At 35.3% G+C, this 15,015-nt stretch overlaps 1 protein-coding gene across 3 annotated transcripts in view; it reads left to right on the top strand.

The window, feature by feature from the left end:
- The window catches only part of edil3a (EGF-like repeats and discoidin I-like domains 3a), a 174,626-nt gene extending 159,918 nt beyond the window's left edge, over window positions 1-14,708 (top strand). For all 3 annotated transcript variants that reach the window (XM_026211394.1, XM_026211393.1, XM_026211392.1), the window contains one exon: window positions 12,393-14,708. In XM_026211394.1, the coding sequence (XP_026067179.1) occupies window positions 12,393-12,542 (150 nt within the window). In that variant the 3' untranslated portion in view covers window positions 12,543-14,708. The remainder of the gene's footprint in view (window positions 1-12,392) is intronic.
- The last annotated feature ends 307 nt before the right edge of the window (window positions 14,709-15,015 follow it).

Raw genomic sequence — 15,015 nt, 5'->3', positions numbered from 1 at the left:
ATATTTTCCTGACTGAAATGATCAGATCATATGAAGCTGCTAGCAGTGAAGACGCTGTGATTGGCACAATCATGCACACTCATCATTGATTAGCCTCGGGTCAACATCAAGGGGTTAATTAGCCTGTGAATAGAACCAATCTCTCATAGGCAGAGGGGTCAATAGCACATTAGATTTCAGTAAATAAGATCACGTCCCAATATTAGCTGCCAGTGGATACCCTTCCCTCTCCCAAGCATGTAGCCACATTCCCTTGCTGTGGACAGGAAGCTCAGTGGTGCCTGATTTTGATTAGGTTGTATATTGTATTATTGAACCTGAAGATGGCATATGATTAGCAGTAGTGCATAGGCTTAGAAGATTCATATCAGCATTTGAATGAAGAATGAACAGAGATGTGATTGGATTCCCATGATGGGTATGACCAGAAGGTAAAATATTGTTATAGAATCTCCTATTGTATAATTTGTATCATTGTGAAATCATGACTTACAACCAGGACAATCACAAGTTCCCTTGCGTCTTTTGGGAGTAGGTGCCCTTGATGTTCTCATTGCAGAAATCAATACTGTGGAAACATTGCCCAAAGGGTTAAAGAGGAGGCACAGACCAGAACAGATTGAAGGGGGGAAAGTAAAACTCTATTTCCAGCCACTGAGCAAGAAGTTTAAGTGAAGCTTAGTGACCCACAAAGGGCATAGTGGGCATTATTAAAGAAAGCACCTTCTGAATTTTAGAGGTGATCCTCTGAAATGTCTATATAAATATCTGTGAAGACCCTTTTGACAAAATTGCCAACAGTTTTACTTGATTTTTGGCATGTTTTGGGTCACTCTTCTAAACTTATCCCTTGGCCTTATCACTCCATAGTTAATACAGCTTTCAAGCTCTCTTATCTCATCCGCTCATATCCCAGTTGCCTTCAACTCAAGGGAGTAAATGCAATATCAGATTGTATCATAACTCTTTTTCAACCTTTCAGATTTGGACCTGATCTAATGGTAGTCTTAAAATGCTATTAATCTGGTTGTTGGCAATAGGGTTCTGAAGATGATGGGCCTTGAAGATGAAATTGAATACAGTGCAGCCTACTATTTACTGTCTTCAGTTGAAATGAGCTGTAGAGCAGTAGCAGAGTTTCCCTCTTACACAGAATCATTTTAGAACCACAGAACAGCCTCTTGATAGGTGTGGAAAAAGGTGCCAGTTTGGTAATGGGTTACATTGTCATAGAACAAGTGAAGGGAACTGTTGGCTCTGGGTTAACGGCCAAATATGAATCTATAGGGTCTGCATTACTGTCTTGCATTACTGCATTACTGCATTACTTACCATTAATCATGAATAAATATTATAATTGATTTACAGCTCTATAAATTACACAACCATAATGTGAGAACTGCCACCTGAAGCTTGCTTCAGCAAGGGGTAATGAGTAGCTTTGATAAGTTGGCATGCATCTGAGTAATGACAGAAATTCGGATCAGGTCCTTATAGGATTGCTTTCCTGCTGAGTCACACCAGATCTTCTCCGTTTTATCAGCGCTCAGGGGAAATAGGACAACTGTAGCCGTGGAGCCCTCACATCTGATATATTATTCAAGATTTGTTTGCTCTGCACAGCACAGCCTGTTCAGCTCCTCTGTTACTATATCGATAAGTTAAAGAAAGGAAGCAGAAAATGAAAAGGAATGGTGTATTAAAAGTGATTGTGTCCTCATTTGGTCCCTGTCAGGGTGTGGAATGTCAGCCCCCTGGGTAAATCATGCAGCCTGCCACCTCTTAAACACTTACTTTTATAGACAGTCCAGACAGAGTCAGGAAAGAGCGAGAGCTCACGCAATATCTTCATCATTAGTTGATAACATTAAATTGAGTGATCTAGTGCACTACAGATGAGGCCATACAGTGCATATTATGAATTTGGCTCAGATGAGCAAATGAGAGGGATAATGCCAGCTGGCGCAATATAAGGCTATATTATACCTTTAGAAAGATATAAAAGATGTTGTTGTATTTAATAGGTGCTCAGTTTCATACAGTGTGTTTTTGGCCATAATTTTAAACTCTGTTTCTGTCCTTGTGCAGGCACTTGAGATGAGAAAAATATAGATTATAAATAAACTTTTACTAAATAAAGAAACCAAATTCAGTGTCAATAACTTTTCATTGTTTTAACAAATGTGTGTTTGCGTTTGAGCTCTTTATTTATATTGCGTGTTGTATCATGATATGCTAACGATACAATAGGTTCTGTTGAAATCAGTTGCTATTACTGTGATGAAGATGGGTGGGCATGACAGTTATGCTGCCTTACACTCTTAAAAAATAAAGGTGCTTAAAAGGTTCTTCACAGTGATGTATAGAAGAACCATTTTGGGTTCCACAAAGAACCATTTAGTCAAAGGTTCTTTAAAGAACCATCTCTTTCTTACCTTTTATAATCTTTTTGTGTAACAGAAATGTTCTTCAGATGTTAAAGGTTCTTAATGGAGCCATTTAGAAAAAAAAAAAGGGTTCTTCTATGGCATCGCGAAGCACCTTTATTTTTAAGAGTGTACAACACAATAGTATTTGTAGTCAGAGAGGCAGGTTTTGTGATTGTAAAATACTTTGTTATATTAAAGAAAATTTAATTTCAGAAATGTTGAGCCTTGTACACAATCATTGCTCTGTCTCACCAGAGAAAGTCAAGGGAATTCCCAGCTCACACACAACTTCCCTAAGCTCATATAAAAATCTTATATATATTTTTTTTAATTATTATTATTTCACACACTATTATAACATAGAAATATATAACCTAGACATTATATTTGGAGAGTGGGGATTAAATAATTTTACTGATTAAATAACCAGTGAGTTAAATACTTCACAGATTAATTTCATTGGTGAAAAACAAATCATTTTTATGATTATTATTTTGGAGGATTTGTACTTTACTCAAGCGTATTTGAACTGACTGACTTGTACTGTTAATGATTACATTTCTGAAGGGGAAAAAATAGTATTACTTTTTACTCTTTTGTATTATTTGCACACTTCAGCATTTCATTTTCTTACATTTCACACATTAAATGTGCTAAAGGGAAGCAGCAATGTGAGATCTGGAAATGGAAAGCAGCCCAAGTTTGCTAGATCTCAAGAGGTCATTTCAGAAAGGTAGAAAGGTTGGTGAAATGCAAAAGATCATGCTGTTCCACATATATTATGACTTTCAATCTTCAGATCAGCATAAACCAGATCTGTCTGTCAGTCTGTCTGTCTCAGTGTCTGTTGATCTGTCAATCAGAATTGGAATCAGTTCACGCTCAGATGTAATATGCAGATCTCTCTACAGACAACCTTGTTTTTCGATGCTGCAAAAGGACTTGAGATTGCCTTTTCACTTTGAGCATCACTCGAGGGATTTTTACACTGATTCAGCTCCACATGAAGGACCCACTTCAAAGGACGTGTTTATGAATTGAGCAGTATTGCAGCTTGAAGAGGCTATGAAGTGATAAAGTGCCCTCCCCTTGTGATCGACTTCCAAAAGCCCTCACCTCTAAATAGAATATCTGCTATACCTGATGCACCAACTTAGATAATCCTCCATTTGTTCCTGCATGCCTTAGCTCTTATTCAGTGCTCTACAGACAACTTTCCGTTCCATGGCTTTGCGGTGACGAGTGGAGCAGTGCAGGGATTAGATTAAGCAGTAAACACCAGTCGCAGATTTATGGGATGTCTGATGGATTTGTTTTCTTTGCAGCTTTTATGCATAATCGTTCCAAATGTTCTTGGGTGCACAGGGAGAGAAGGTAATTGAGAGTGACTTGTTTCTGTCATTTCTTCAGAGGGTACATCAGAAGAGTGAGATGTCTCATTTGGTTACGGTCACAGAAAGCAAAGGCATTCACTGGAGTTTTAGTGCTCACTGTTGCGTGAAAGACTGAAATGGATAAGTACCATAAAAGAGATGTGCACTACATTACACCTCTGTGAGTCTGTTTTTATTTAGCAGCTTTTACCAGTTGAATAGCTACGGTATCTTTTGTTCAAGTAATTAAACTTACCCAGTGAATCATGTTCATTTCAATTTTAGAGAATTTCAGATCAAACTGTCGTAATTGAATTAAAAAAAAAAATCATAATGTGATTCTAGTTTTTTAATAAGCTATTAAACTTGGATGTCCATCATAATACTGATCAAAAGATGCTACTTCCATTTCATTACGACTTCACAAAAGATGTTACAGCTTAACGATATCTTTAAATGCAACAGCTTATACATCATTATTATTTTTACTTTTATTATTGTGTTTTATTCGTATCATGAACACTATATTGTGACTTCTTAACAATCAATTTATGAGTTAATTTATTTAAGTTCAGTTCTTACAGCTTAGGGGTGTAATGGTACAAACATTCATTCCCAAAAATGTTCTTTACGGGTCTTTTGGTTTGACACATATGTGTACCAAATGAATACAGCATTGTTTTAACCACTACACTTGTGTCTTGGATATGTGTGCTGCATAATGCATTTGAAACGTTTTCGTCAGTGCATAACTTATATTTTATGGTTAAATCTTCATCTTGAAATGTACGAAAGTCATGTCTGTATTTCCAGTTTGCATTAAGAATCATCCTGACAGCAAGCAAGTTAAACTTAACGAATGAGTGCTGGAGCTTGCATGCATGTCTAATAGATGGAGCGCAATAAAATGGGAGCACAATAATTCTGACTTAAATACCAATTTTGCTAAAATAATTTGCATTCAAAAGTGGAGGCATTTCAAATCCTTTTCCCATTTCCAACATCACCATAAAGTGCTGTATAGTTTCAGCAAAAAAAAGAAAGAAAGAAAGAAAGAAAGAAGTTTATCCAACTGTACCAAAAACAAAACGAAACTCTTTGTGTAACTTCTAAAGATAATTATGTAGCAAATTAGCTCAAAATGGAAATATTTATGAATTACATTTACTTTGTTACATTTACTTAAGTATTTTTTGTCGTAACTAATACTTTCAGAGTATATTTAAAGATGGGTACTTTTACTTAAGTACATTTTTAGTTAAAACTTTTTTTTTTTTTTTTACTTTTACTTCGTTACTGTGGGCCATGCTCCTCTCGTTACTTTATCAAAATGCAATACCAGTTATAAATGCTTCAGTTTATTCAAACGTGCCATCTCTTTTTCTCTTGGCAATGAGCAATGCCCATTTGCAAATGATTCATTCTTCTGAGTCAATTCAGTTCAAAAGCTTGATCAAACCATTTGGCAAGCCAATGAATTGGTTCGCAAATCAGTTTGAATGATTCGGGCAGTTCCCTGCTGAGCGTGCTGAGCCGTCTGAAGCGGTTCACTCAGTTGTAACAAAAAGATTAAGAACATCAAGAGCGTTTAAGACGTGTCTTTGGATATAAAGTCAATTGAAAGCAAATCTGCAAAGGCTATGGATAGAAAGCTAAAAAGAACTTCACTGATAGTAAATCAACATATTGGAATTATTTCTGAAGGATTATGTGACAAAGACAGACTGGCGTAAAGGCTGGTGAATATATATATATATATATACAGTCTTGTTCAAAATAATAGCAGTACAATGTAACTAACCAGAATAATCAAGGTTTTTCGTATATTTTTTTATTGCTACGTGGCAAACAAGTTACCAGTAGGTTCAGTAAATTCTCAGAAAACAAATGAGACCCAGCATTCATGATATGCACGCTCTTAAGGCTGTGCAATTGGGCAATTAGTTGAATTAGTTGAAAGGGATGTGTTCAAAAAAATAGCAGTGTGGCATTCAATCACTGAGGTCATCAATTTTGTGAAGAAACAGGTGTGAATCAGGTGGCCCCTATTTAAGGATGAAGCCAACACTTGTTGAACATGCATTTGAAAGCTGAGGAAAATGGGTTGTTCAAGACATTGTTCAGAAGAACAGCGTACTTTGATTAAAAAGTTGATTAGAGAGGGGAAAACCTATAAAGAGGTGCAAAAAATGATAGGCTGTTCAGCTAAAATGATCTCCAATGCCTTAAAATGGAGAGCAAAACCAGAGAGACATGGAAGAAAACGGAAGACAACCATCAAAATGGATAGAAGAATAACCAGAATGGCAAAGGCTCAGCCAATGATCACCTCCGGGATGATCAAAGACAGTCTGGAGTTACCTTTAAGTACTGTGACAGTTAGAAGACGTCTGTGTGAAGCTAATCTATTTTCAAGAATCCCCCGCAAAGTCCCTCTGTTAAAAAAAAGGCATGTGCAGAAGAGGTTACAATTTGCCAAAGAACACATCAACTGGCCTAAAGAGAAATGGAGGAACATTTTGTGGACTGATGAGAGTAAAATTGTTCTTTTTGGGTCCAAGGGCCACAGGCAGTTTGTGAGACGACCCCCAAACTCTGAATTCAAGCCACAGTACACAGTGAAGACAGTGAAGCATGGAGGTGCAAGCATCATGATATGGGCATGTTTCTCCTACTATGGTGTTGGGCCTATTTATCGCATACCAGGGATCATGGATCAGTTTGCATATGTTAAAATACTTGAAGAGGTCATGTTGCCCTATGCTGAAGAGGACATGCCCTTGAAATGGTTGTTTCAACAAGACAATGACCCAAAACACACTAGTAAACGGGCAAAGTCTTGGTTCCAAACCAACAAAATTAATGTTATGGAGTGGCCAGCCCAATCTCCAGACCTTAATCCAATTGAGAACTTGTGGGGTGATATCAAAAATGCTGTTTCTGAAGCAAAACCAAGAAATGTGAATGAATTGTGGAATGTTGTTAAAGAATCATGGAGTGGAATAACAGCTGAGAGGTGCCACAAGTTGGTTGACTCCATGCCACACAGATGTCAAGCAGTTTTAAAAAACTGTGGTCATACAACTAAATATTTGTTTAGTGATTCACAGGATTGCTAAATCCCAGAAAAAAAAATGTTTGTACAAAATAGTTTTGAGTTTGTACAGTCAAAGGTAGACACTGCTATTTTTTTGAACACACCCCTTTCAACTAATTGCCCAATTGCACAGCCTTAAGAGCGTGCATATCATGAATGCTGGGTCTTGTTTGTTTTCTGACAATCTACTGAACCTACTGGTAACTTGTTTGCCACGTAGCAATAAAAAATATACTAAAAACCTTGATTATTCTGGTTAGTCACATTGTACTGCTATTATTTTGAACAAGACTGTATATATATATATATATATATATATATATATATATATATATATATATATATATATATATATATATATATATATATATATATAGTGTGGACAGTATACTGTTCACACAGCTTCAAGGGAGGGACTGAGAGCTCTCGAACTAAATCTAAAATAACTGTGTTCCAAAGATAAATGGAGGTCTTACTGGTTTGGAATGACATGAGGGTGAGTTATTAATGACATAATTTTTGGGAGAACTAACGCTTTAACAGCAATTATTATTTGATTGCATAGTATGTAGCAATATTTGTTAGTTCTGTATGTTGTTTCAGGGTTAGCATCATCTGAAGTCCTCTGAGGGGTTGGCATCATCTCTTCTCAGGTGTTCTGGATCCAGACTGGAACTTGTGTAAATAGTAGTTACAAAACAAAACAGAGAAACAAATAGAGACAGTATTAGCATAGCTGCTGTTCCAACAAAGTAAAATTAATTAGTTTAACCCAAGCTAAAGAATAAGAATGTGCATTGAATGTGCAAGAATAAGAATGTGCACAAATTATGAGATGCAATATTTGAATGCTTGACGAAAGAGATGTGTTTTTAATCTAGATTTAAACAGAGAGAGTGTGGCTGAACCCTGAACATTATCAGGAAGGCTATTCCAGAGTTTGGGAACCAAATGTGAAAAAGCTCTACCTCCTTTAGTGGACTTTGCTATCCGGAACTACCAAAAGTCCAACGTTTTGTGACCTGTGTGGGTTGTAGCGTGGTTTAAGGGAAGTCGTGGCCTAATGGGTAGAGAGTGGGACTCCCAATCGAAAGGTTGTGTGTTCGAGTCCCGGGCCGGCAGGAATTGTGGGTGGGGGTAGTGCAGCTCTCTCTCCACCTTCAATACCACGACTTAGGTGCGCTTGAGCAAGACATCAAACCCCCAACTGCTCCCCGAGCGCCGCAGCATAAATGGCTGCCCACTGCTCCGGGTGTGTTTCACAGTGTGTGTGCGTGCGTGCGTGCGTGCGTGCGTGTGTGTTCACTGCTCTGTGTGTGTGCACTTCGGATAGGTTAAATGCAGAGCACAAATTCTGAGTATGGGTCACCATACTTGGCTGAATGTCACTTCACTTCACTAAATAAACTCATGGCGCAGCAATGTTATGTATAAGGCTAGTTATGTACGCAGGAGCTAAACCATTTAGGGCCTTATTGGATAAGTAATAATAATTTGTATCTCATACAGAACTTAATAGGTAGCCAGTACAGAGACCGTAAAATTGGGGTTATATGATCATATTTTCTTGACCTGGTAAGGACTCTAGCCGCAACATTTTGGACAACCTGTTGCTTGTTTACCGAGGATGCTGGACAACCACCTAGAAGTGCATTACAATAGTCCAGTCTAGAGGTCATGAATGCATGAACTAGCTTTTCTGCATCAGAAACAGGTAACATATTTCGTAGCTTGGCAATGTTTCTAAGATGGAAGAATGCTGTTTTTGTAGCATGGGAAATATGTTTTTCAAAAGACAAGTTGCTGTCTAATATAACACCCAGTTTCATCTGATCTCATTGATATATTCCCCTGGCCAAGGAAGAATAACATCACTATTTTATGCAGTACAAGCATAGTTTAATATGAAGCAAGAAATCAAACATTTAGTTCAGTAACCTTGAATTGTGAGCAGTTAACAGAGACAAATCAATTGTGAATATAATGGATTTAATGAATGAACCTATAGTTAACATTTAACTAAACCAAGCAAAACACATTTATGTACAGGTATATATACAGAATGAAGGAAAATAAAGAGAGAAGAGCAAAAGAATGGCAGTATTTCACATCAATTAACCACAACCTATGAGAATCATCAAAGAATCAAAATCACTTTAAAAGGGGCACAGATTTAAACATGCATCTAAATAGTTGTAAACGTACAATGTACTTGCATTGGCTTCGTTGCTGAACTAGAGTCCTGATGCGGTAGATAATGGAGGTTCTTGAAGAGCTCTTATTAGAAGTAAGTTGGAGATTTTCCTCTGGTTCTTCTGAGGATAGGAAAGTCCACAGCAGTTCGACAAAGTAATTTTGAGGAGAAAAACTGCCGGAAAGAGAGTTTTGAAGGGTCTTGGATAGTGTTTGTCTCAACCAAGCAAGGGTTTCTGAGCACAGATTATACAAAGATAATGACTTTTAACAGTTTCTATTCACACCCACCTTTCGGGTGGAATGCGGGAGAAACTTTCTTCATCTCCATTTTATGGCCCATTTGCATGTTTATTGCTGGTCTGGAGGATTGGTGCTGTTTTACCCAAACTATGGTACAAATAGTATGATGTAGTTATCCATCAGAAGATACCATTTATTTTGTATAAACACAAATAATGAGAATCTAAAACAGGTTTACTTCTCATAGTGACTTCTGTACAAGACCTTACATTGATTGGTGAATAGAAACAGCTCTGATGGACTCGTTGTGAACCATTTGATTTATAACTCTCTCACAAAAAAAAGAAAAAAAAAGACACAAAAATACCCTCATGCTGCTAAAAAAATGTATTTTTCAGCGTTCTTCCAGAAGACTGGCTGCACATACACTCATATTTGATTTAGCATGTACTGTAGGGTAATTGGCCATACAAGATTCACACAGGTGCCTGATGTGCCTTTGGGGTTATAGAATGTTAATGAAAGACGTAAGAGCAGCCTAATAAATCTCCTATGTATTTCCCACTGTGCTGTCTATGGACAATCACAGCTGAATTACGCAGACTTTATCATTATTAAATCCATAGTGGGAAATGTTTGGCATTGAAAGACTTTCTTGTGCACATAGATTCCCTGCAAACACGCAGGCCATCAGATGAGAAGTTTAGCCGAATGAGTTCATGGTCTGAGCTGCCCTTTTGACTAATAAATTTTTTATGACATTTCCCACCGCTCTGCCTTGATGTACATTGGAGAGAATCGAGTTGCAAAACACGAAATTGGTTCCATGGTGCAGAAGAGAACGCTGATTCAGTGTGGAAGGAGAGAGAGAGGAAGGGAATATGTCACCCATTTATGTAATGCTTGTGACACCAGCAATTAGACACACAGGATCTCTGTCCTCTTATTGTTTACTCTCTGCTGATGAATATGCGCTGTCAGAGCTCGGGGAGCTCAGCAAAATTTGTCTTTGAAGCCCACTTGAAGACTTAGTTTGCAGCCAACCTCTTTGTTGCTTGCTGAATTTTCCCCATCTCTGAACTCTTTACACCGAACATACTTGAGCTCTGTTTGCCGCCAGCTTCAGTGCACTCAAGGGTTATCCATAAATCATGAACTGTACTTCCTTTCTCTGACTCCGTATTGTAAATGCTCACTATTTGATTGATAGGTCAGTGTGTTTGTATACATCTGCTGCAGGAAACACAAAGTCAAGCTGATTTCATCAAGAGCAAATGAAATAACTGACTGTGTTTACAGTGAATTAGCTTATATTTCTCATAAACTTAAATTAGCAGTCTGTGAGCCAAAATGTAAACTTTCAGTAGCTTCAATTTGGTTGCCAGTGAGTGTTAACAATTACATCCTAATTAATAATATAAAACAGATTAATACCAAATTGCGGATCGGATGGGGTCAGTACAAAATACTAAAGCCTACTTCTCCAAGATTTCTTTATATAGAGTAAAAACAAATAGTATTGTGAAATATTCTTATGATTTAAATAACTGTTTTCTATCTGAATATATTTTAAACTGTAATGTATTCCTGTGATGCAGAGCCATTTCTCTAGTCTTCAGTGTCACATGATCTTTAAAAAATCATTCCAGAATGCTGATTTGCTGCTCGAGAGTCATTTGGTGTCATTAGCAATATTGAAAAGTCATTCTGCTTAATTGTTATGTTTTTTTAACTACTACTTTTACAATTTGAAGTGTCCTTGCTAAATAAAAATAAGTATTTCTTAAAAAAAAAAACAATCATACTGACCTGTGATGCTTGCCATTTACATGTAGTGTTAAAGAGTTCTTCTGGTTCATTTGTAGCTCCACCTGCTACTTTGTGATGTATAGTAGGCTATACAGCATATACATCACATATAGTTATGAAGAAATATTTCTTATGAAAAAATAAAAAAATAAAAGCGTTTGTCACACTTTTATTTTAAAGTCAAATTCTCGCTAAACCAGAACTTTCTGGTGCATGTAATGACTTTGTTGTTTGTAAGTTTTGCAAATGAACTCAATGAAATGAAATTAATTTATAACAGCACGTGCATACCTGCTATGAATTACACAGAACTCTATAGAACATAAAGAGGGAGATGACTGTACCAACACATAAATATTGAACATTAACTGTCATTATGCATTACAAATATAAAGACTATGCTTTCACTGGGGGCGATCTTCAAAAGTCTGAGACCACACTGAAAATCTGGGATTGTAATTATTATTATTATTATTTTTTTTTTTTTTTACTGAACTCTTTCTAATGTAATCATTCAAATAAGCACACTATAAAATGTTAGCTTGGTAAGATTTAAGATGTTTGATAAGATGTTCGATTCCTTTCTTTATTTAAAATAAATTAATAAAAAAAAAACCATCCTTTATTCCATTAAAGCAAAATATGTTCTTTGGATCATTCTCAAATCATCAAGTTTTACACAAGCTGTTGAAGTTCATCATATGCTAGAAACTATCATTTCTGTCTTCTTTTTTTATTGCTTTTCTTTCTTATATATATATATATATATATATATATATATATATATATATATATATATATATATATATATATATATATATATATATATATATATATATATATTATTGTAAATAGACTACATAGTTCAAATTTTCTCCACTAGTAGTCTCAGATTTATGAACACAACACTATTTTAATCAATTTAGTTTCGCTGCTATAAAAATAATGGTCACACTTTATTTTAAGTTTAAAATCTCACCATTACAAGCCATTAACTATGATTTTTCCCTCAATAAAATCCTAATTTGCTGCTTATTAATAGTTAGAAAGGTAGTTGTTGAGTTTAGTCATTGGTAGGATTTGGGATCTATAATATGGTCATGCAGAATATATATATAAATATTATAAAGTAGCTTTTTGTTAACAAATATTCCAATTTATGTTTTGTGTTTGGTTAAATAGGTATGGCATTTTTTATTAAAATTAATCATTGTATGATTTAGGAATTTTTCATTTTCTTTCCAACAGGTCTTTCAAGGAAATTTTGATAACGACACCCACAGAAAGAATGTGATAGATCCTCCCATCTATGCCAGATTCATCCGAATTCTTCCGTGGTCATGGTACGGAAGAATCACTTTGCGCGCAGAGTTACTGGGATGCACAGAGGAAGAGTGAAGACCCCTATTCATTTTCCCTTTGCAACACTTTGGTTCATATTCAATATAAACTCTGCTTGTAAAACATGTACAATTCAAATTGGTTTCATCTCATCTGAATTTTCCATTTTTGTAATATTAAAATTTGTTGTATGCTTTATTCCTAAAGAGGTAGAGTTTTGTCATCACTCATGACCTGCTTTTTTTGTCCTTTTAATGTCTGTGCCATTTATAGAAATCCCTTTTTTTTTTTTTTTTAGGCTAATTAGAGAGTGGAGTTATTTCACTGTGGTTTTCCGGGTGAAACAAAAGCCGCTATACAGTGTCACTTTAAACATAAACATAAAATGACATGCATTGCTTTTTGGGCCATAATGAAATACATAACAGAAAATATTAATGTGTAAAATGTCTTTCAACGTTTAATTTTAAAAGCAGGCCTGACTGAAGTTATATCACAACTGACACTGACATTGTTGTGTGGTCAAAAAAAAAAAAATGATGGTATTGTATTATATGTAAAACGCAAAATAAATGCATGATGCAAAAAAAAAAAAAATGAATAGAAGTATAAGACAACAAGATGTTTAAGTTCAAATTAAAACATTTCGTAGATCATTTTTATCTATCATTACAAATTTGTATTATCTGTTTTCCTCTACTTTTCTAAAGACACTGTTACATGCCCAATAACATAATGACATGCCATAAATAAAAGCAGCTCTAAAGAACTGGAAGCACCTACAGTATTACAGACAAATCTTATCTAATTTCACACACATAGACAACTGGTGGACAGCTATGAAGCTAAAAGTACATTCAACCACAGGTTATTTAGGCAATCTGTAACAACGACAGAGATATTTTTAAGAAAATAATGTCATTGGAAATGTATTTCTTTATATTTTTTTTTCTTTTTTTTATTATTATAGATTTTTTTTATGTATACAATATTGTTTTACTTTCTAGATGTCTCAGTTTTTCAGCCTATTTACATATTGATTAACTGTACTACTGTATTTTATTATATTTTATTTTATTTTTTCTTAGTTGTAAAAACCTCAGGATAGATGTCATCTTTTAGTACTTACAGTTGTATGATTTAAAAAAAAAAAAAAACCTTTGGTGGAATGCTAAGTCTCTTTGAAATCCCACATTTGTCTGTGCTTGTTAGAAAATGTGAAGGAATATTAACACACGAAAAATGTATTATATGGTGGGATTATTCTCTTTTTCCCCTTTGTATATAATGAAGACACCAATAAATAACAGCTTTCATGTATACAGATGTTAGGTAATCATCAAAATCAATTATTAATTTCAGAGGTGAGCACCGTTGGGTTGTGAAATGAATCACTGCATCATTTTATTTGCTACTTTTCTGGAAATTGTCAGGGCTCATGATATACATGTAATATATAAACACAACAACCCATGAGATGGGGGAGGAGTTTAACACTATTTGTACAGCCTTGAAGATGACAAAAAAAAAAAAAAAAAACTTAAATTCAGCATAGATCACGCACCACAATCAGCATATACAGTACATCATGTATGGTACCATATTTTTTAACTAAAAGATAAATGTTGGCATCATGTTTCTATGTTTATCATAATTATCGACATGTATTGAAATAATATCAGTAATTCTTGTCTAACATTTCCCTGTGTCTGTGAAATTCTTCTCTAACACTGTTCAAATGACTTGTGTGCACACTTAACAGTTTTGTACAGACCTTTTGTGGGTGACTGTGTATTAAGAAGAAGAAAAAAATCGAAATATGAGGTCCACAGGCACATTTTTTGAAAAATAAATAAGTAATAATAATAATGAAAACTAAATATGTATATTGGTGGGTCTGATAGTCCAGCATTTACATTAGATGTGCTATGAATAGTGATCGTTTGAAAAGAAAAAAATGTATAGAGTTAAATTCGAGAGACCCAGTGTGCCACATACTATTTTTGTTCTGCATTTATGCTGTCAGCTGTATATAAAAAAAAAGAACAAAAAAGTAATGTTTTTTTTTTTTTTTTTTTTTCATACTGTGTCAAGCAAGTGCTATATGGTAAAACATACCAATTATACTCTTTTAGTTCAAGGGAAGTGTACAAAGGGGGACAGCCATTGCTAACATATAGACAGCTCTTTTGTTTGACAAATAAAAAGACATCTGTGAAAAATCTTTTGATTTCTGTCTATCGCTTTTTCACATTATGCTTTCACTAATGCTGTGGAGAGACAAAAAAAAAAAGACCTCTCCTGTTGTTGTTTGTTCCAGTACATGATTTGGTATGCAGCTTGTGTTTTTCACTTGCATTGATTGCTTTCCTCCTTCTCCCAAGCTATTTTTTGTTCAGGATCGCACAAGATACAGCCTATGAATGTGGTGTCAGATCATATACTGCTTATGGCTCATGTGAAGAGAAGGAGAAAAAAAGAAGAAGAAGAAATCTTGAAATCAGGAGATGGCCAGATATGCCCAACTGTG

The sequence above is a fragment of the Carassius auratus genome, chromosome 30 (assembly GCF_003368295.1).
Source record: "Carassius auratus strain Wakin chromosome 30, ASM336829v1, whole genome shotgun sequence".
NCBI classification, from domain to species: Eukaryota; Metazoa; Chordata; class Actinopteri; order Cypriniformes; family Cyprinidae; genus Carassius; species Carassius auratus.
This window is presented reverse-complemented; position numbering and strand designations above follow the sequence as displayed.